Genomic DNA, 23,202 nt, shown 5'->3' on the forward strand with positions numbered 1-23,202 from the left:
AAGGAGAGTGCAGGAGCCGGGGAAAGGGGAGGTGCAGGAGAGTCGGAGGGAAAGGGGAGGTGCAGGAGAGTCGGAGGGAAAGGGGAGGTGCAGGAGAGTCGGAGGGAAAGGGGAGGTGCAGGAGAGTCGGAGGGAAAGGGGAGGTGCAGGAGAGTCGGAGGGAAAGGGGAGGTGCAGGAGAGTCGGAGGGAAAGGGGAGGTGCAGGAGAGTCGGAGGGAAAGGGGAGGTGCAGGAGAGTCGGAGGGAAAGGGGAGGTGCAGGAGAGGAGGGAGTCGGCAGGAGAGGGAAAGGGGAGGTGCAGGAGAGTCGGAGGGAAAGGGGAGGTGCAGGAGAGTCGGAGGGAAAGGGGAGGTGGGAGAGTCGGAGGGAAAGGGGAGGTGCAGGAGAGTCGGAGGGAAAGGGGAGGTGCAGGAGAGTCGGAGGGAAAGGGAGGTGCAGGAGAGTCGGAGGGAAGGGGAGGCAGGAGAGTCGGAGGGAAAGGGGAGGCAGGAGAGTCGGAGGGAAAGGGGAGGTGCAGGAGAGTCGGAGGGAAAGGGGAGGTGCAGGAGAGTCGGAGGGAAAGGGGAGGTGCAGGAGAGTCGGAGGGAAGGGGAGGTGCAGGAGAGTCGGAGGGAAAGGGAGGTGCAGGAGAGTCGGAGGGAAAGGGGGGCAGGAGAGTCGGAGGGAGGGAGGTGCAGGAGAGTCGGAGGGAAAGGGGAGGTGCAGGAGAGTCGGAGGGAAAGGGGAGGTGCAGGAGAGTCGGAGGGAAAGGGGAGGTGCAGGAGAGTCGGAGGGAAAGGGGAGGTGCAGGAGAGTCGGAGGGAAAGGGGAGGTGCAGGAGAGTCGGAGGGAAAGGGGAGGTGCAGGAGAGTCGGAGGGAAAGGGGAGGTGCAGGAGAGTCGGAGGGAAAGTTCATTGGAGACTCACTCAAGAAAATAGAAAATAGGAATCCAACTCCACTGATTTTATACTTGCAGCCGTCTGTCAATATGGGGTTTTGTAGTGAAGAATGTGAACTGATTAGTTTCATTACTTTGACAATGTCACTATTGGTTAACTGGCTCATAAAAAACATAACCCCTCAATTTTCTAAATCCGAAACACACTTCGGCCGGGCCCTCCTTCCAGACTGTCTGTTCCACAAACAGCATGGGTTTTAAAAAACCCTTTCCAGAAAATCATTTAGAGACAATCAGCATGACAGAAACTGATGACGGGCCATAGAGAAGAGGTTAGTAATGGAGCCAATATGCTATGCTAGTAGCCTTGCCATTTTTTATCTTTTGTAGGCTGGTATTCAATCGGCAAAAACCTAGCGAAAAATGGTCTTCAGCACTAAAACTGAAAATATATATCTGATGTAACCACATTTTCATGAATTTGATGATTTAATCATCGAGTCCATTCAAAACACCAGGGGCATTAACAGGGAAGTATGACGTAGGAACGAGTCACTTGCATTGCTTATAATGGGAGGTAAAACAGAGGTGGAAGTGGGGGAGCAGGCAGGAGGTGTAGAGGTGTTCTTAAACTCAGAGTCTTGGTTGGCCCTGAGGATATCTGGGGAATTACAGCAAACATCTTCACATAGTTTAGATCCCCATCTCAGGAGGAGCAGAGAGAAAGAACAAGCCTTGACATGCCACCATCTCTCCCCTTCTTTCAATCCCTTTCAAAGACAGGCATTGAAACCTACAGGAGATTCAGTGCTGTAGGTAGCCTAGCGGTTAAGAGCGTTGGGTCAGTAACCGAAAGGTCCCTGGTTCAAATCACTGAACCAGCAAGATGGGAAAATCTGCCGTTCTGCCTTTGAGCAAGGCAGTTAACCCCCACTGATTCAGAGGGGTTGAGTTAAATGCAGAAGAGACATTTCGGTTGAATGCATTCAGTTGTGCAACTGACTAGGTATCCACCTTCCCTTTCTTTCAGAGCTGACCTGCTTTATGTTAGCTATTAGCATAGCATTTAGCCTATCTGTTGAGTTTCTAGCTTTTAGTGTACGGCAGTTGGGACTTTTAGCATTTAGCTTAGCGCTCTGTGCTACTGAGGAGAGACGGGCTGTAAAAGTAAAGAGTAGACAGTTCGCTTAAGATGTGGGAACAGACAAGCGTCTGACGGAAACGAGAAAGACAGAAAAACTAAAAAGGAGAGGAAGACAGAGATGGAAAGAGAGACACAGAGAGAGGGACACACACACACAGAGAGAGACAGCTAGAGACAGAGAGCAACACACACACACAGAGAGACAGCTAGAGACAGAGAGATAGAGAGCGACACACACACACAGAGAGACAGCTAGAGACAGAGAGATAGAGAGCGACACACACACACAGAGAGACAGCTAGAGAGAGAGGGAGAGAAAGCTCAGCTGGGTCATGCTTCTTCAGAGGTAAATCATACAGCATGTCTGACGCAGGCGCTTCACTTGTCCCCAATTCACCCAGCCTTGTTCACGTCCCTGTTACAGAACAACCCCACTGTCACACCGGGGCTTCACCTGTCCCCAATTCACCCAGCCTTGTTCACGTCCCTGTTACAGAACAACCCCACTGTCACACCGGGGCTTCACCTGTCCCCAATTCACCCAGCCTTGTTCACGGCCCTGTTACAGAACAACCCCACTGTCACACCGGGGCTTCACCTGTCCCCAATTCACCCAGCCTTGTTCACGGCCCTGTTACAGAACAACCCCACTGTCACACCGGGGATTCACTTGTCCCCAATTCACCCAGCCTTGTTCACGGCCCTGTTACAGAACAACCCCAATGTCGCTCTAGTGTAGCCTAGTCTGACTGCTGCCGCAACTCAAACCACGCAAATGCTCTACACCACACTGCGCCACTCAAAACCCTTATCCCACCCACAAGGCTCTGACAGAGAGAGGGGGAGGTAAGAGAGAGACAAATGCTTTCAGCAGACCAAATGCATGCTTTTCAACCGATCGCTGCCTGCACCCGCATGCCCGACTAGCATCACCACCCTGGATGGTTCCGACCTTGAATATGTGGACATCTATAAGTACCTAGGTGTCTGGCTAGACTGCAAACTCTCCTTCCAGACTCGCATCAAACATCTCCAATCGAAAATCAAATCAAGAGTCGGCTTTCTATTCCGCAACAAAGCCTCCTTCACTCACGCCGCCAAGCTTACCCTAGTAAAACTGACTATCCTACCGATCCTCGATTTCGGCGATGTCATCTACAAAATGGCTTCCAACACTCTACTCAGCAAACTGGATGCAGTCTATCATAGTGCCATCCGTTTTATCACCAAAGCACCTTATACCACCCACCACTGCGACTTGTATGCTCTAGTCGGCTGGCCCTCGCTACATATTCGTCGCCAGACCCACTGGCTCCAGGTCATCTACAAGTCCATGCTAGGTAAAGCTCCGCCTTATCTCAGTTCACTGGTCACGATGGCAACACCCATCCGTAGCACAAGCTCCAGCAGGTGTATCTCACTGATCATCCCTAAAGCCAACACCTCATTTGGCCGCCTTTCGTTCCAGTACTCTGCTGCCTGTGACTGGAACGAACTGCAAAAATCGCTGAAGTTGGAGACTTTTATCTCCCTCACCAACTTCAAACATCAGCTATCCGAGCAGCTAACCGATCGCTGCAGCTGTACATAGTCTATTGGTAAATAGCCCACCCATTTTCACCTACCTCATTCCCATACTGTTTTTATACTGTTTTTTTATTTATTTATTTACTTTTCTGCTCTTTTGCACACCAATATCTCTACCTGTACATGACCATCTGATCATTTATCACCCCAGTGTTAATCTGCAAAATTGTATTATTCGCCTACCTCCTCATGCCTTTTGCACACATTGTATATAGACTGCCCATTTTTTTCTACTGTGTTATTGACTTGTTAATTGTTTACTCCATGTGTAACTCTGTGTTGTCTGTTCACACTGCTATGCTTTATCTTGGCCAGGTCGCAGTTGCAAATGAGAACTTGTTCTCAACTAGCCTACCTGGTTAAATAAAGGTGTTCTCAACTAGCCTACCTGGTTAAATAAAGGTGTTCTCAACTAGCCTACCTGGTTAAATAAAGGTGTTCTCAACTAGCCTACCTGGTTAAATAAAGGTGTTCTCAACTAGCCTACCTGGTTAAATAAAGGTGTTCTCAACTAGCCTACCTGGTTAAATAAAGGTGTTCTCAACTAGCCTACCTGGTTAAATAAAGGTGAAATAAAAAAATTAATAAAAAAAACATGGAGCCCAAAGACTAAACCAGACAGACAAATTTACTAGCTGAGTGATAAAATGCAAAGCAGAAGAAAGAGAGAACGAGAGAGAATAAAATAAAAAAAAGAACTGTCAATCATATCTTTCAGAGACAAGACAAACACACTCAGTAGATTTCCATTACAGACTTATGTTTCCTATATCTCACACTCAAAACGTGTAAACGCACACACACAAGACATACACACCACAAGGAAGGAGGACAGAGTTTGTAAATGAAGGAAGCGCAGCCCCTTCGCCTCTGCTCTGTCTTCCTCTGACCCAACACTGACACATACACAGTACTTCAACAATGAATCAAGGGAAGAGAAGGGAAATGGCTGTGGCTCAGATCCATGGGATTGGGTTTCTTCCTCCTCTCTCTCTCTCTAGCTGTCAAAAATGGCACCCTATTCCCTTTATAGTGCACTACCTTTGATCAGGGCTCTGGTTAGAAGTAGTGCACTATAAAGAAAATAGGTTGCAATTTGGCACTCCTCTCTGTTCACATCCTATGCATTATTCACTGATGACGACACGATGGTTGTGTCCCAGAACTCCCTACATAGTGCACCATTTCCTACATAGTGCACTACTTTTGAGCCAGTGCACCAGCCTAAATAGGGAAGTGTGTAATTTGGGACGCAGCCTCTCACTCTCTCCACTGCTCACTTAGCCATTGCCTCTGAGATGTCAGTGTGTGTGTGTCTTAGCTGCAGGGCAGACAAGGCAGAGTCACCTCCCTCACAAATTCCTTTACTCTGATTACTAACATCTCTGTGATAAGCCCCAGAGCTCAGGGCCGACTGAAGGGTTACGTCAGAGCAGAGGGAGAGAAAGACCTCCAGTATGACCTCTTAGTCCATTACTGTGTTGTAATATAGAATAAATCGGGTCAATTTAAATCTTCTACATTCTTTACGGCAGTTTTTTCCCTAAAAACTTCTTGCTTCAGTGTGTCTGTCTGTGTCTGTGTGTGTGTGTGTGTCGCGCACGCGTGTGTCGCTGTGTGTGTAGGCCTAGACTTTCCTTGGCGCAGGTCCTGGACCTGTAGCATAATGGAAGAAGGAAGGAGAGCCAAGTGTAAGTGAAGAGTCTACATGACAACCAGTTTAAGGGCCATTAGAGCAGCACTTTGGGTCTACGTTCCAAATGGAGCCCTATTCATGATTTAGTGCACTACAAATAGGGCTCTGGTGAAAAGTACTGCACTATATAGGGAATAGGTTGCTGTTTGGGCAGCAAAACTCTGCTGTCTACTCTCCACTACGACACAAGGTCACACAGACCCGATAGGAACCACAGGAAACACGTCAGCGAGGGGGAGAGAGGGGAAAAGAGAGAAAAAGAGACAGACGGGCTAGAGAAATGGGGTGTTGCGCAAACTGTGAGTCAGGTTCTGTTTCTATCACTCTGCGAAAGCAGAATGAAGAACGTGTCTCCTAAAATGAGAGTTTACAGGTCTCCTCCACTGAGTTACAATAACACTGCTTTGTTTCCACTGTCCTGTCCTCTCTCTGACATCTGAGAGAGAGAGAGACAGAGAGAGACAGAGAGAGACAGAGAGAGACAGAGAGAGACAGAGAGAGACAGAGAGAGACAGAGAAAGAGAGAGAGAGACAGAGAGAAAGAGAGAGAGAGACAGAGAGAAAGAGAGAGAGAGACAGAGAGAAAGAGAGAGAGAGACAGAGAGACAGAGAGACAGAGAGAGACAGAGAGACAGAGAAAGAGAGACAGAGAGACAGAGAGAGAGAGAGAGATAATGATGATTGTAGTTGTAGTACTGATATAAAGAAGAAGATGACCGTTATTTAGTTATAAGTTAGTTATAGTTTCATTTTCCATAATTTGATTTTATATTTATTACATTTCTACTATTGACTGTTACCATTTTATTGTTATTATTTTTGTATTTAATTTTGTATTATTATTTAATACCATTTTGTATTATTATTTAATACCATTTTGTATTATTATTTGCTATCATTTATCATTTTGTTACAATGTATATTGTATACATTGTTGCTTTGGCAATATTGAAACAATGTTTTTCATGCCAATAAAGCAGCTTGAATTTGAGAGAGAGACAGAGAGAGAGAGAAAGAGAGAGAAAGAGAGAGAGAGACAGAGACAGAGACAGAGACAGAGACAGAGACAGAGACAGAGACAGAGAGAGAGACAGAGAGAGAGACAGAGAGAGAGACAGAGAGAGAGACAGAGAGAGAGAGAGACAGAGAGACAGAGAGAGAGACAGAGACAGACAGAGACAGACAGAGACAGACAGAGACAGACAGAGACAGACAGAGACAGACAGAGACAGACAGAGACAGAGAGAAAGAGACAGAGAGAGAGAGACAGAGAGAGAGAGAGAGAGAGAGATGAGACTCATGAGGTGAAAGTGAGGGAAAGCACAAAATATTTTTAAAAAGCCAAGAGAATAAGCTCAAAACCAAAGCGAGAGTGAGACATGAGTTATATATGAATGAGACTCATGCGATACATGATGTGAAAGCGAGAGAAAGCACTGAAAGAAAAAAGCTACGAGAGCGAGTACTCAGAGCATATACTGTGCATTCAGAAAGTATTCAGACCCCTTGACTTTCTCCCCATTTTGGTACGTTACAGCCTCAATCTAAAATGGCGATGTGCAAAACCGATGTCAAAGCTGCCGTGCATACCTATATAACGTAGGTACATGATTTAATGACAACACGTAATGTAGAGTTACACCTGCAACACAGCATTCCTAACCTAGTCCACAATGTCTGCTGTGTGGATGGAGCAGTCAACAAGTCCAGCAGTCATTTGAAAGAGTAACAACATTTCAGCGAGACAACTCAATGGCAAAAATCCATTATAGCCAAAATAAAGGAATTCATTGCCCTTGAAAATCAACCGTTCTCTGTCGTGGGTGATGTTGGCTTTCGCCGACTGGTTGAGCACCGGTACACACTACCAAGTGTGCCATTTTCAGATGTTACCCTACCAGAGTTACACAGTAATAGCATCACTGCTATTAGCTTCACAACATACATACTATGGAACGCCGTTTGGGTCTTTGCGTGTCAAAAAATGTACAGTAGCACTGCCAAAGCTGTACAAAAAGTCTGCAAACAAGCAAACACCGGCCACAAACAATGTGTTTACAATACCGCATTGGTAATAAAGCATCATTTTAGAACAGAGTTTAGCTTATCTCCAGAACTTCTCATAAATAACTTAACGTTCCACAAAGCTTAGCTGACTGCAGTCTCATAGCTCACAGTCATATCCCTGTGCCCTAATTCTATACAAGGAAGATGAAATAAAGAATAGAGTTCCCGCGGCGACAAAGGATTTAAATTGCAAATATCAGTCAAGTATAAAGAGGGGTAGGCTAAGTCATTAAAAAGAGTGACTGCCTTTAAAAAGAAACACATCCCTTTGAAAACGGCCTGTGGAATCGATGAGTCAGAAACACTTATTCTAGTGCCCAAATTTACTACAGAGTGTAAATAGGATGAAGTCAGTCAGTTATTCTAGTGCCCAAATTTACTACAGAGTGTAAATAGGATGAAGTCAGTCAGTTATTCTAGTGTCCAAATTTACTACAGTGTAAATAGGATGAAGTCAGTCAGTTATTCTAGTGTCCAAATTTACTACAGAGTGTAAATAGGATGAAGTCAGTCTGGTCTAAAACGGAGTTTGGAACATCTGCGCGTCACACCGGGTAAATGAAGGTTGGGGTGCCCACTAACATAGGGTGAACAGCTGTGTAGATTGCCCTCTACCCAATAGCATAGACAGTGAGACAGACCTGCCCAGCAGCTCTGACTGTTTACATAAAAACACGTAGGACATTTTGTTTACTTGAGAAATAATGCATCAAACACCTTTGATGGATGAAAAATTGTGCATCTAAAACATCCTCGGCCAAAATGTAAAAATTAATTACAGATTTCTGAGGACGTTGAGGAAATTAAATGGGCTTCCTACAGTGTCTCATGAGGGACAAACACCATTAACCAAAAGTGGAAATCGGTCAGGAGACACACCTCTAAGACTGAAATCTAGTCTTTCTAATGAGCAACAGAAAAACACACGTGCCAAACAGCATGTTCAGTGGCTCTTTAAGATACTATCATTGTTAGAAAAAATGATCAGCCTAGAAAGTCATACAAAAACCTCAACTTAAGAGAAAGACATTTCAAAGGAACGTTAGGTTAAATCTGGCCCCAAACACAGACCCCCCGAGTGAAACAGCGGTCTAAGGCACTTGAGGCGTCACTACAGATTCGGGTTCGATCCCGGGTTGTGTCACAGCCGGCGGCGCACAACTGGCCCAGAGTCATCCGGGTTAGGTGGAGGTTTGGCCAGGTTTGTCCTTGTCCCATCGTGCTCTAGCGACTCCTTGTGGCAGCTGGCTCATGCATGCTGACATCGGTCGCCAGTAATACAGTGTTTCCTCCGACACATTGGTGAGGCTGGCTTCTGGGTTAAGTGAGCTGTGTGTCAAGAAGCAGTGAGGCTTGGCGGGTTTGTGTTTCGGAGGAGGCATGACTCTCTTGACCTTCGCCTCTCCCGAATCCGTACGGGAGTTGCAGCGATGGGAAAAGACTAACTTGCCGCCCCCCAAAAAAGTGTATTAATAGATAAAACAATTCTGGCCTCAAACATAGACGATCTGCATTGAGAAAGAGACCATAGAAATTCTCTCAAGTTCAGCATGAATGGCATTAGAATAACGCTCAAAGGTGCTCGGTCCCTCCCCCCCTACTTAGCCTGGCTTGGTGCTCAAAAACCTTGAAATTCCCTCTAAAACCGACCGCCTACAAGGTAACATCCCAAATGGCACCCTATTCCCCATAGAGTGCACTACTTCTGGCCAAAGCCCTATGGGCCTTGCCGCCTTTGTCAACAGTAGTGCAATAAATAGGGAGCCATTTGGGATGCAGCCTAGATTATTCTTCCTCATTTTCCCCCCACTGTCCCCCAAGCCCAGAAAACATTGACCAATTAAAAAGTGGTTTCCTTCTAGAGTTCCTCCACCCAACAACCAACTCTCAGCCCTGGCCTACAAAAGGACAGAGGGCCACTGCAGCATACAAGGCCAGGCACTCCTCTCTCTCTCTGTGTGTGTGTGTGTGTGTGTGTGTGTGTGTGTGTGTGTGTGTGTGTGTGTGTGTGTGTGTGTGTGTGTCCACTTCCCCTTTTCATTCTGCTCCCTCTCTTTGTCAAAAGCAAACATTGTCATCAACCCCTCGCTGCGCCTACTCATGACCTACGACCCCACTGCTCCTCCCTCCATCCTTCTTTCATTCCCCCCATCCTTCTTTCATTCCCTCCGGGATGGGACTGCTTTGGTTCAGCTATCGAGGGATGTCCACCACCCCCCACAACTCTTCACCCACGTCACACAAGCAGTCATCGACCAATTCCAGATGCTCTCATGACGCCACGCCCACCCAGGCAGCGTGTGTAACCCCACTCCCACTACTTCATCCCATGTCAGTAGAAGTGCATAGTCGGTCTTACAGAACTGTCTGACAAACACTAACATCCATAGGATTACCCAGCCAGCAGGCCAAATAGAGGTCTTAACCCTACATGCAATGTACATTACGTTACCTGTGGTTAGAGTCGATACACACATTTACGTAACATAACATTAATCTACAGACCAGGAGCTCTTTATAGTTATTAAAAATTCACTATTAGATGAGCTGCCTGGATGATGCTTGAAGGGGCACATGCAATCAGCCGCAACCAGGCGATTCAATTCCGTGGTTGTGGATTATAGGGGAGGACTGTGATTGGACAGTTTTCTAGTATCTGAGCCCAACTGACTGTATGACTAACAAGTTGTAGCGTAAGTCATAGTGACAACAACCGTTGAAAGTACCATCTATGCCACAGAGCTGAGACCAGGGCTCAGTCACAACTCACAAACATCTCTTTGAAAGAAAAGGCGGCAGAACAAGTGAATTTCAGCAGAGAGGGAGAAACAGCACCTTGTGACTCCTACACAGGAGGAAAACAGCTTCATTGCAGTGAGTGACCCGACCGCACTCTAAATGAGAACCTACTGAGTTTCATTAACAACATGGTTAACACAGACCCCCTGTAATGCGTTCCAAATGGTGCCCTTTTCCCTTTACTGTGCCCCTGAGGCTCTGGTCAAAGTGGTCGATTATAACGGGAATAGGGTGCCATTAGAGACACACCCCCTGAGTTACAGCTGTTTAACCCCAAGGTGTTATTTTTAAACTAACCTCCGCCCCTGCTTACCTGACCCCAAACTGAGGCTCCTTCGTGGAGGGATTTGTGAGTTAGTTATCAGTGACCGTATCACAGAGCCAAGCAACCAACTGCTCCTTCCACCACGTGAGCTAGAGCTGTGCTAGATTCTAAACGGAGCTGTGAATTCAGCGAAGATCCAGTCATATGACTGGCTGGCTGCCAAACTTTAAACTTTCTAACGGACATGTTCCTCTCTCTCCCTCCAGGCTTCTTCAATGAATGACCCACATTAAGCACTATGGGAACCATGACCACAAAAACAACTTCTTGTACAGAATAAGAATGTAGAAACTAGCAACAACATCCTGTGTGCCATTCTGTCTGTCTGGGCTGTTGCATCAGCACCTGCAAGTTGCACCCTTGCTGGGCATCATCTTACCTCAGCGCTGCTCTGACATCATCCATCTGTCAACCCTGTGTGATCTTTATCAGACGAGATACTAGCAAGCTACATCCTTCCTTCCGCATCTTATCTGTGTCTTCATACCTGGGATATTTAGTGTACGCCAATCTATTTAGGCACTTTAGTTCACCACTACAATAGGCAGCGGAGGAAGAATTGAGAGAGTATAATAAAACACTGCGTAAAATGTTACTCAGAGCAGAGAGCAAGGAAGTAAAGAAGGATAGTAAATGATTGGGTTGTGTCTTACCTGCAGTTCGCACCACGCCACCTCCACTGTAGTCTCCGTATCCAGGCCCTTGTAGACCGTCTTGAAGGATCCGCGTCCGATCTCGATGTCAAACTTCAGGAAGCGTCCATCCAGCGAGGTCCCTATGGCCTTGGTCTCTACTTCCTCTATGTCGTCCTGAACCTTTTTCTCTGCTTCCCTCTTCTGCTCCTCTAATAGGGCCTTAGCCGCCCCCTTCTCCTTCTCCTCTCGCATCTCCTCTGTAACACTACCGCTCTCCTCCTCCGCGGGCTCCCCCGCTTTACTGGGCGCCACCTCCTCCATTCCAGGAGCCTCTGCGGCGGCTAACGACGACAGCTTCTTTCCTTTCTCTCCGCCGCAAACATCCAATACTGCCGTGCATGGCTTTATCTGCACTACCGTACCATCCACTCTAGTACCAACACTGGGCCCTAATACCGCACTACAAGGCCCATCCCCTCCTTCCTCATCTGCTTCCACCTCGGCCACCGCCAGGCACGGCTCGGGTACCACCACAGAGGGGACAGCCAGGGAGAGCCAGCCCAGGCTGGGGGGCTCGCAGTCGGGCGGGGAGGTGAGGATGACGGCCTTGCTGGGGAGGTCTAAGGCGGTGGCGTTCGAGTCACAGATGACGCTGCGCCGGAAGAAGCGATGTTCGGCCTGTTTGGGGTCGCGGTCCATGGTGTGGCGGCGTCGGCGGACACCGTCAGTCCCCAAATTCTCACCAAGGTACGTGTCCGAGCTGGAACCATTCACATTCTTGGGCGGTGGAGGGAAAGGGGCTAGGTACTTGTCTGTTTCCGACATCTTGTTTTTTTTTATTCCAGGGGGTGTGAGTGAGCAATGAGAAAAAAAATCCAAAATATGAGGTATAAATAAATTACAAGGAAGAACAAAAAACTTGAGAAAAAGTAACTGTAAACCTCAACCAACAATAAACCAAAACTTTTGTTGTGAAGATCCGAACACCTGTGCGTCTTCCAAACAAACTCCCGAGAGGGGAAATATATAATATGGGTATATAAAATAAAACCTCTGGAGAAAACCCTCTGTGGAGTTTGGATGGGGGGGAGAGTTAACTTAACCTCCTCTTTAAGTGTCACTTAGCAACAACAGTTACTATAACTTTTACAGCGCTCAGGGGTGGTTGGGCCCAGAAGAGGGGGCGTTCTTTTATAAATGGAAAAGAACAGGAAACAGTCACAGAGGAGCAAGCGCTGATGATGACACACAAGGACCGTCAAATCCACACCATCCATCCTGTAGCGACCCAGAGATAGCCTTCATTGAGCATAAGGGACCACAAGAAGAGGAGGCCAGATAGTCTGTACTAGCAGGCTCAGGCTGACTGCTTGGGCCTGGACAGTGGACAGCCTCTGGCGTGTCGCTGTAGTGATGGTGGGGGAGGGAGAAATCTCACTCACACCATTAACTCTACTGCCTCCAAAGCAAGGGGCAGATTCACTAAAAGAGAACAGAGGGAGAGTGAAGGAATGAGTCAAGAGGCAGAGAAGTTTGGTTTAATTGCATATCCAAATTTAAAGTAACTGTAAACCTCAACCCTGACTCTGCTTGACCTCAGGGTTACAGCGTAAAACAATTCAGAGAGTAGCTTGGTTTGGCAGCACTACTGCAGCTGCAGAACAGGAGACTTGGTTTTGCATATACCACATTTCACTCTATTCCCTACATAGTACACTACTTTTGACCAGAGCTATTCCCTACACAAAAGTAGTTTACTATATGTCAGTGGTTATCAAACCTCTTCTCAGGGGAACCCTAGCCGTTCCATGTATTTGATCTATTCCAGAACTAGCACACCTGATTCAACATGTCAACAAATCATCAATCCCTTGAATAGGTGAATCAGGTGAGCTAGTTCAGAGCTACAATAAAATTGTGAAAAGGTTAGTGCTATCTGGGATCCTTGGCACATCTCTACCCTAAACCTCCTGTAGGTTTTCGTTTCAACACCAGTTGTAACTAACCCGCTTCAGTTTATCAACCAGCTAGAATCAGGTGCGCTAGATTAGGGTTGGTGTAAAAACCTACAGAATGGTGCGCTCCAGGAACAGGTTTGGAGAGCCATGCATTAACCGTTTAGGAGTAGCGTCAGAGTTGGGATGTCCCAAGGATTCAGTTTAAACTTTTCCATTGTGGAAGGAGGAAGGGTCCCCGATGAGTGGTTTGAGAACCACTGATATGGACGTGTGCGATTTGGGACGAAAAACAGTGTCGCATCTAAAAACGAATTAGCTCGCTACCCATTCCATTACTCTGTATGGACATGTCGGAATATTAATTAAAGCACCGAAGAAAAAAAAATGTAATTCCCCATAATTGTACTATTTATATTTTCCCACGAGTAATTTCCACTGGTAATGTATAACCTCGTTTACCAGATTTCCGACCATGCGCAGATAATTTATTAACTGAGATTTTTTTAGAAATCCCAAAATTAAGATAAATCCGAAGTGACTGAAATGCAATTACAAAGAAAATAGAAAAAACATCTGAACCTGGTTAAACATGACGGGTCGTCAATCTGTGAATGAACGATCTCATTCATTTCTTGGGTCGAGTCGATACCGTGAGCAAGCTAACAAAAAAATAATACACCGAAAAACATTGACGCTGTCAATAGTATCTGTTAACGGTGACTCGATTTTGTATTATTTTCTTCCTTTCATAAATGTTACGTTATTCATTTACCTTTATTGAAGAGTACGCTCTGTGGCCTTTCCCTTCCCACTCGTCTTTATAGCTAGTTAGCATAACTGGCTAACCATGGTGGAATAGTTCGCTAGCTACACTTCTGCAGTGTTGTCTTGTCGAAGCTATAATGAATTCTACAAACGAACAGGCACTGTCAATGGGTCTGTACCTCAAGGGGTCTGTACCAAAGCGAGTGTACAGCGAAATAGTTGTTATGTATCGTCAACTTGGACAACTAGCTAGCTAACGTAGTAAGGTAAAAACCTCGGTAGTCTTGGTTACTTTACGCTCGCGCTGGATATGGATAGTCTCGCGCTGAAAATTACTTCCAAACAGAGCGCACAATGCAGATAAATAGTTAGTGTTTGTTACAAACTAGCAGTAATTGCAAGTGTCCAAATGCCAGGCACGTTAAGCAAACCCAGCCGACGCAACACAGAACGCCGATACGTTTTTCCACAGCACGCGCTATAGCGAGCCGTAGAAGTGAGCTAAAAAGCTATTTCGTAGCGAAACAGCAAAGAATCAAGCTAGATGTCATTAGCCTGTGTGTCAATATGCATGCACTTTCCAGCTATATCAACAACATGATTGGTAAAGGCATTACCTTTCGTGTTATGGCCATTCTCCCGTAGAAGATCGGTGGTTGATACTTGGAAGAGTAATTCAACAACAAAAAAATATGCAACGATAGTCCTAGTTACTAGTATTAGATCACATTCGTTTTATTTAAATGTGCAAGAATAAACGCGTATATCTACATTCCAAAGCGACCGTATGCGTTCTCAAGACCGCTGTCTTTCATTGGCTTTAGCAGCTACCTCAAGCAGAGCGAGAAAGCCACGTTCATATCGGGGTTGTATCCCCTATGTATCCAGCAGTTCTTCTCTCCCTCCTATTAGATCAGAGCGGACAAAACAAATTCTCCATCTCTCAGCCGCAATTCAATTCCAGATGACCTCAATTTTACTCCATCTCCATGCGATTACTCAGCTACAGTTGTATTACGATGTGAACACAGAAAGAGCAAGACATCCACTGCGGTTCAATTCTCGTTCACTCGTCTGTTCCAATGACTCCGTTCGAATCGAATTCGCTTTTGTTATCCACAAAACAGCAGACAGAAAATGACAACACAATATATGTCGGCAAAGACTCTTTCCTACGTGTCCACAGTCAGATGTTGTCGTTTCAGGTCGCTAACATAGCCCGCATATAGCTGTTTCCCCTTGGTTCGCTTCATCCACAGATGTAAGGTTTGATGGCGCGCCGACTGTGTATCTATCTGGTTGCTAACTGCTCTAGCCAAGCTATACGCTCCCAAACTGCGTATTGACGTGGGGCCCTCGTCAGCCAATCGCCTTTTCCCCCTTTTCTTTTTTTAAAATCAAAGACCTGGGGGTTCGCGCCTGCTTCCACACTGTGGCGAGACCGAAGCCAGCGATAGCAGACTGGCTTCAACATTTTATACGGATACACTGTCCAAAAAGACCATGGCGTTTGGGGACATGTCACTTTTTATCCGGGGGAGAGTTGACTCAGACTGTCAACTTCCCTGCCCCCTAAAATGATTCAGCTATAACATAGTAGGCTAAGAAGAGCTCTTAACGTTACTGTCTCACAGTGATGCATTATGATTTTGTGTGAGTGTGCTTTTGGTTGAAAATACCACTTTTTCATGTGGACAATGAACACCACTCATTTGAGCTTTTCTTAATGAGAATAATATACTTATTTGTAAATGTCAATCAGAGTACTTCTATTGAAATAGCATTACAATTAAATACATCTGATATAGCACCTGCGAAAAGTGCTTGTTTCCAGATGTTGGGATGGAGAGCCTGCGCAGAAGTGGATATTATCGAATTTGTAGTCAATGAAGGAGGAAGTATAATCCGAGTATATTGACATTCATGATGTTTTGAAATCCATTTAAATTATATAAAGTGTCTGAAATATATACTCTATAATTCTTTGTGTGTTGTTCGAGTTGTGTGTCTGTCAAATTTAAAGTCCAGGTTCATCATTAAAAGCTATTCATTTGGTCAGTGCAAATGTACTGCACTACAATTCCCAAGCACAACATTGACACACCGCGCGAGATCCACAAGGGGATTTGAGTTTTCATCGGATAATGATGTGTAAACCAGCCTAATGCGTTTGGCCCCATTCTTTCATTATAATGGATTGTCTTTGTCTGAAAGTTGTTGGTTGAATAAGGAATTGGAAACGTTTACATATTTGTCTTATTGTTTGTGAAAGTCATTGTATTACGTCACAGTATTGTTAATAACGTGCAAATCTTTCAACCTCTTTCAGAAGTAGGCTAGTTTGAAAATGTGTATTTATAGGGTGGTACAATTTCCTGCATTTTTCACATAGTTTTAAAAGACATACATCGACTTCCATAGGCTACCAGAAGTCCAGAACTATTTTACAACCACTCTGACATTAAATTTGTAGTAACACCAGAACTGATCATGAGAACCAGCTTTGGCCTGAGAATGCCTCTAGCGTCTCACTGAGACAGCCATAAAGTAGCTTCTCAACAGAAAATTACCATGTCAACTGGGTTGATTTATTCTCTTCAAGTTGTCCCATATGCAGCCTCTAACAATGGGATAGCCCTCTTTTGTAACTTCCTGTGTAAGATCCAAACCAGTCTCTTTCTTTCTCTCACACACACACAGTCTCTTCAGCAGCTCTTCTATTCAGCTGACAGTTCAATGTAGATCGATGTAGACAACCCTCCATGTTTATGCCAAATTGCACCCTATTTCCTATATAGTGCACTACTTTTGACCAGAGCCCATAGGCTTATATAGGGAATAGGGTGTCATTTTGAATGTAGCTTCAGTCTGTGTGGGTGTGCTCTCTGCAGCCATTCCTCTGGGACCGGAGCTGCTCTCTTACCAAGCCTCAGCAGCTTGTCTGGGTAGTGCTGCTGACTGAGAGGTGCAGTTGGCTCCCCTACTCTTTGACCAACGCTGGGCTCCGATGCCAAGTGTCCAACAGGTGTCCAAGTGGCTTGAGAAATAGAAGCTCTGCCTGAATGGGATCTCTCCTAACGCAGACAGGAAGCAGTCGGAAATATAAAGACAGAAGCTATCACTACAATAATTAACAATGTAACATGTTTTGGTTGATATAGTAATAACAATATCTGTATTGTCTATAAGGAGGGAACTTTGTCTTTTTATATTAAATATTGTTTTTGTTTTTATTACTGTTAAATGTTTAGTAGGCAAGTTAATTCAGGCAAAAACAACTTGTCTGTAAGTCAAAGATGAACCCTTAATAGAAGCTAGATGATGTACTAGATTGGGTAATGTTGGTGCCCTTAATAGAAGCTAGATGATGTACTAGATTGGGTAATGTTGGTGCCCTTAATAGAAGGTAGATGATGTACTAGATTGGGTAATGTTGGTGCCCTTAATAGAAGCTAGATGATGTACTAGATTGGGTAATGTTGGTGCCCTTAATAGAAGCTAGATGATGTACTAGATTGGGTAATGTTGGTGCCCTTAATAGAAGCTAGATGATGTAGATTGGGTAACTAGATTGATGTACTAGTAATGTTGGTGCCCTTAATAGAAGCTAGATGATGTACTAGATTGGGTAATGTTGGTGCCCTTAATAGAAGCTAGATGATGTACTAGATTGGGTAATGTTGGTGCCCTTAATAGAAGCTAGATGATGTACTAGATTGGGTAATGTTGGTGCCCTTAATAGAAGCTAGATGATGTACTAGATTGGGTAATGTTGGTGCCCTTAATAGAAGCTAGATGATGTACTAGATTGGGTAATGTTGGTGTTTTTCTCAGTAGAGAAACCCTGTCATATATAAACCCTTGTCCTAACACATATTTCCTGTTGGTGCAGAGTTGAGCAGGAAGTCAATAGCCTTTGAAGGCAGAAACGGTGGCACTCACATACAGTACGTACACACGCACAGGGAGACACACACACATACAGTACGTACACACGCACAGGGAGACACACACACATACAGTACGTACACACGTACAGGGAGACACACACACATACAGTACGTACACACGCACAGGGAGACACACACATACAGTACGTACACACGCACAGGAAGACACACTCACATACAGTACGTACACACGCACAGGGAGACACACACATACAGTACGTACACACGCACAGGGAGACACACTCACATACAGTACGTACACACGCACAGGGAGACACACACATACAGTACGTACACACGCACAGGGAGACACACACACATACAGTACGTACACACGCACAGGGAGACACTCACATACAGTACGTACACACGCACAGGGAGACACACACACATACAGTACGTACACACGCACAGGGAGACACACACATACAGTACGTACACACGCACAGGGAGATACTGTCACACACATACAGTACGTACACACGCACAGGGAGACACACTCACATACAGTACGTACACACGCACAGGGAGACACACACATACAGTACGTACACACGCACAGGGAGACACACACATACAGTACGTACACACGCACAGGGAGACACACTCACATACAGTACGTACACACGCACAGGGAGACACACGCACAGGGAGATACAGTCACACACACGCACAGGGAGATACAGTCACACACATACAGTACGTACACACGCACAGGGAGATACAATCACACACATACAGTACAGGGAGATACAGTCACACACATACAGTACATACACACGCACAGGGAGATACAGTCACACACATACAGTACGTACACACGCACAGGGAGACACACACACATACAGTCACACACATTTATGCATGCACACACACACACACATATTGTACTCAAGCCAGCTCTAGCTGCAAAAAAGAAATGTGTCACTGAAGTCAACACTGTAAATTCCAATAAAGTTACGCAATATTTTTGACTGCGGATTTTAACACGTAAAATATATTTTGGACTGCAGTTTTAATACAATCTAAACTTCTGCAATATTTGTGACTATCTTTTGATCATTTTTTCAAGTGTAGGGTTAGTGTAGTGTAGGATTAGTGTAGGGTTAGTGTAGTGTAGGGTTGGTGTAGTGTAGGATTATCGTACTGTGGGTGTAGTGTAGGATTAGTGTAGTGTAGGATTAGCGTACTGTGGGTTTAGTGTAGGGTTAGTGTAGTGTAGGATTATCGTACTGTGGGTTTAGTGTAGGGTTGGTGTAGTGTAGGGTTAGCGTACTGTGGGTTTAGTGTAGGGTTAGTGTAGTGTAGGATTATCGTACTGTGGGTTTAGTGTAGGATTAGTGTAGTGTAGGATTAGCGTACTGTGGGTTTAGTGTAGGGTTAGTGTAGTGTAGGGTTAGTGTAGTGTAGGATTATCGTACTGTGGGTTTAGTGTAGGGTTAGTGTAGTGTAGGATTATCGTACTGTGGGTTTAGTGTAGGGTTGGTGTAGTGTAGGGTTAGCGTACTGTGGGTTTAGTGTAGGGTTAGTGTAGTGTAGGATTAGCGTACTGTGGGTTTAGTGTAGGGTTGGTGTAGTGTAGGGTTAGTGTAGTGTAGGATTATAGTGTACTGTGGGTAGGGTTGGTGTGTAGGAGTTAGGATTATCGTACTGTGGGTTTAGTGTAGGGTTAGTGTAGTGTAGGATTATCGTACTGTGGGTTTAGTGTAGGGTTAGTGTAGTGTAGGATTAGCGTACTGTGGGTTTAGTGTAGGGTTGGTGTAGTGTAGGGTTAGTGTAGTGTAGGATTATCGTACTGTGGGTTTAGTGTAGGGTTAGTGTAGTGTAGGATTAGCGTACTGTGGGTTTAGTGTAGGGTTGGTGTAGTGTAGGGTTAGTGTAGTGTAGGATTAGCGTACTGTGGGTTTAGTGTAGGGTTGGTGTAGTGTAGGATTAGCGTACTGTGGGTTTAGTGTAGGGATGGTGTAGTGTAGGGTTGGTGTAGTGTAGGATTAGCGTACTGTGGGTTTAGTGTAGGGTTGGTGTAGGGTTAGTGTAGTGTAGGATTAGAGTACTGTGGGTTTAGTGTAGGGTTGGTGTAGTGTGGGGTTAGTGTAGGGTTAGTGTAGTGTAGGGTTGGTGTAGGGTTAGTGTAGTGTAGGATTAGAGTACTGTGGGTTTAGTGTAGGGTTGGTGTAGTGTATGGTTAGTGTAGGGTTAGTGTAGTGTAGGGTTAGTGTAGTGTGGTGTTAGTGTAGTGTAGAGTTAGTGTAGTGTATGGTTAGTGTAGTGTAGGGTTAGTGTAGTGTAGGGTTAGTGTAGTGTAGGGTTAGTGTAGTGTAGGGTTAGTGTAGTGTAGGGTTAGTGTAGTGTGGGTTTAGTGCAGTGTATGGTTAGTGTAGTGTAGGGTTAGTGTAGTGTGGGGTTAGTGTAGTGTGGGGTTAGTGTAGTGTGGGTTTAGTGTAGTGTGAGATTAGTGCAGTGTAGGGTTAGTGTAGTGTAGGGTTAGTGTAGTGTAGGGTTTAGTGTGGGGTTAGTGTAGTGTAGGGTTAGTGTAGTGTATGGTTAGTGTAGTGGATGGTTAGTGTAGTGGATGGTTAGTGTAGTGTATAGTTAGTGTAGTGTGGAGTTAGTGTAGTGTATGGTTAGTGCAGTGTATGGTTAGTGTAGTGTATGGTTAGTGTAGTGTATGGTTAGTGTAGTGTGGGGGTAGTGTAGTGTAGGGTTAGTGTAGTGTATGGTTAGTGTAGTGGATGGTTAGTGTAGTGGATGGTTAGTGTAGTGTATAGTTAGTGTCTGGTAGGATTAGTGTAGTGTATGGTTAGTGTCTGGTAGGATTAGTGTAGTGTATGGTTAGTGTATGGTAGGACTAGTGTATGGTAGGATTAGTGTAATGTATGGTTAGTGTATGGTAGGATTAGTGTAATGTATGGTTAGTGTAGTGTGGGTTTACTGTAGTGTATGGTTAGTGTAGTGCATGATTAGTGTAGTGTGGGTTTACTGTAGTGTATGGTTAGTGTAGTGCATGGTTAGTGTAGTGTGGGTTTACTGTAGTGTTTGGTTAGTGTATGGTAGGACTAGTGTAGTGTGGGTTTAATGTAGTGTATGGTAGGATTAGTGTAGTGTATGGTTAGTGTCTGGTAGGATTAGTGTAGTGTATGGTTAGTGTATGGTAGGATTAGTGTAGTGTATGGTTAGTGTAGTGTATGGTAGGATTAGTGTAGTGTGGGTTTAGTGTAGTGTATGGTTAGTGTATGGTAGGATTAGTGTAGTGTATGGTTAGTGTCTGGTAGGATTAGTGTAGTGTGGGTTTAGTGTAGTGTATGGTTAGTGTATGGTAGGATTAGTGTAGTTTATGGTTAGTGTATGGTAGGATTAGTGTAGTGTGTGTTTAGTGTAGTGTATGGTTAGTGTCTGGTAGGATTAGTGTAGTGTGGGTTTAGTGTAGTGTATGGTTAGTGTAGTGTGGGTTTAGTGTAGTTTATGGTTAGTGTATGGTAGGATTAGTGTAGTGTGTGTTTAGTGTAGTGTATGGTTAGTGTATGGTAGGATTTGTGTCGTGTGGGTTTAGTGTAGTGTGAGATTAGTGTAGTGTATGGTTAGTGTATGGTAGGATTCGTGTAGTGTGGGTTTAATGTAGTGTATGGTTTATGTCTGGTAGGATTAGTGTAGTGTATGGTTAGTGTATGGTAGGATTAGTGTAGTGTATGGTTAGTGTCTGGTAGGATTAGTGTAGTGTATGGTTTATGTCTGGTAGGATTAGTGTAGTGTATGGTTAGTGTATGGTAGGATTAGTGTAGTGTATGGTTAGTGTAGTGTATGGTTAGTGTATGGTAGGATTAGTGTAGTGTGGGTTTAGTGTAGTGTATGGTTAGTGTCTGGTAGGATTAGTGTAGTGTATGGTTAGTGTATGGTAGGATTAGTGTAGTGTATGGTTAGTGTCTGGTAGGACTAGTGTAGTGTATGGTTAGTGTATGGTAGGATTAGTGTAGTGTATGGTTGGTGTATGGTAGGATTAGTGTAGTGTATGGTTAGTGTATGGTAGGATTAGTGTAGTGTATGGTTAGTGTATGGTAGGGTTTAGTGTATGGTTGGTGTATGGTAGGATTAGTGTAGTGTAGGTTAGTGTCTGTAGGATTAGTGTTAGGGCAGGTGAGTGAGGACCCAACTGCGGTTAACAGAAACAGGGTCTTTTAATGTCCAAACAGGTTAACATAAATCCTCAATGGGTTTAGTGTAGAGTTTGTAGCAGTAGAGGATTAGTGTAGCGGCAACAGACTGCAGGTTTAGTGTAGGCGGGTTGGTGAGGACAGGACACCTGCTCACACACAGCATCTAGTGAAGAGGCAGATTAGACAGGACGTGTAGGGCAAAGCATTATGAATCTGACAAAGACAGTGCAGAAACAGTTAGTGAAATAGAGACTTAATCAGAGGGAACTGTGGGTTTAGTGTAGGGTTAGTGAGGTGTTAGAGAATGAGGAACAGCTGGGGCAGGAAAGGTTGGTAGAGTGAGGGTTAGTGTAGTGTAGAAAGTAATTAATAAGACCAGTGGGGAAGTGTAGGGAAGGTGAACAGTGACAAGGATAACATGACAATACATGACAATTAGGGATGGTGTAGTGTAGGGTTGGTGTATGTGTAGGATTAGTGTAGTGGGTTTGGTTAGTGTGGTGTAGGGTTAGTAGTGTAGGATTATGTATGGTTTATGTACTGTGGGTTTAGTGTAGTGTATGGTTAGTGTGTAGGATTAGTGTAGTGTATAGGGTTAGTGTAGTGTAGGATTAGTGTAGTGTATGGTTGGTTTAGGTAGGGTTGGTGTAGTGTATGGTTAGTGTCTGGTAGGATTAGTGTAGTGTATGGGTTAGTGTCTGTAGGATTAGTGTAGTGTATGGTTAGTGTCTGGTTAGTGTAGTGTAGGGTTAGTGTATGGTAGGGTTAGTGTAGTGTATGGTTAGTGTATGGTAGGGTTAGTGCAGTGTGGGTTAGTGTAGTGTGGGTTTAGTGCAGAAAATGGTTAGTGTAGTGTAGGGATGTTAGTGTGGGGTTAGTGTAGTGTGGGGTTCAAAGTGTAGTGTGGGTTTCAAGTGTCAATAGATTAGTGAAGTGTAGGGTTAGTGTCCTGTGTAGGGTTAGTTAGTGTAGTGTGGGTTAGTGTAGTGTAGGGTTAGTGTAGTGTATGGTTAGTGTAGTGGATTTTTCTGGTGTTTTTTGTCTTATGGTTAGTGTAGTGGATGGTTAGTGTAGTGTATAGTTAGTGTAGTGTGGAGTTAGTCTTAGTGTATGGTTAGTGCAAATGGTTAGTGTAGTGTGGGGTAGTGTAGTGTAGGGTTAGTGTAGTGTATGGTTAGTGTAGTGTATGGTTAGTGTAGTGTATGGTTAGTGTACTAGTGTTTACCAGTTAGTGTAGTGTATGGTT

General features: G+C 44.7%; 1 protein-coding gene across 1 annotated transcript in view; it reads right to left on the reverse strand.

Moving 5' to 3' along the window:
- Positions 1–15,181, reverse strand: part of LOC115127176 (serine/threonine-protein kinase WNK1-like) — a 214,617-nt gene extending 199,436 nt beyond the window's left edge. Inside the window, 2 exon segments of the mRNA XM_065021325.1 lie at positions 11,151–12,614; positions 14,473–15,181. Coding sequence (XP_064877397.1) covers positions 11,151–11,957 — 807 coding nt within the window. The 5' untranslated portion in view covers positions 11,958–12,614; positions 14,473–15,181.
- Positions 15,182–23,202: the final 8,021 nt, after the last annotated feature.

The sequence above is a fragment of the Oncorhynchus nerka genome, linkage group LG8 (assembly GCF_034236695.1).
Source record: "Oncorhynchus nerka isolate Pitt River linkage group LG8, Oner_Uvic_2.0, whole genome shotgun sequence".
In the NCBI taxonomy this organism is placed as follows: domain Eukaryota; kingdom Metazoa; phylum Chordata; class Actinopteri; order Salmoniformes; family Salmonidae; genus Oncorhynchus; species Oncorhynchus nerka.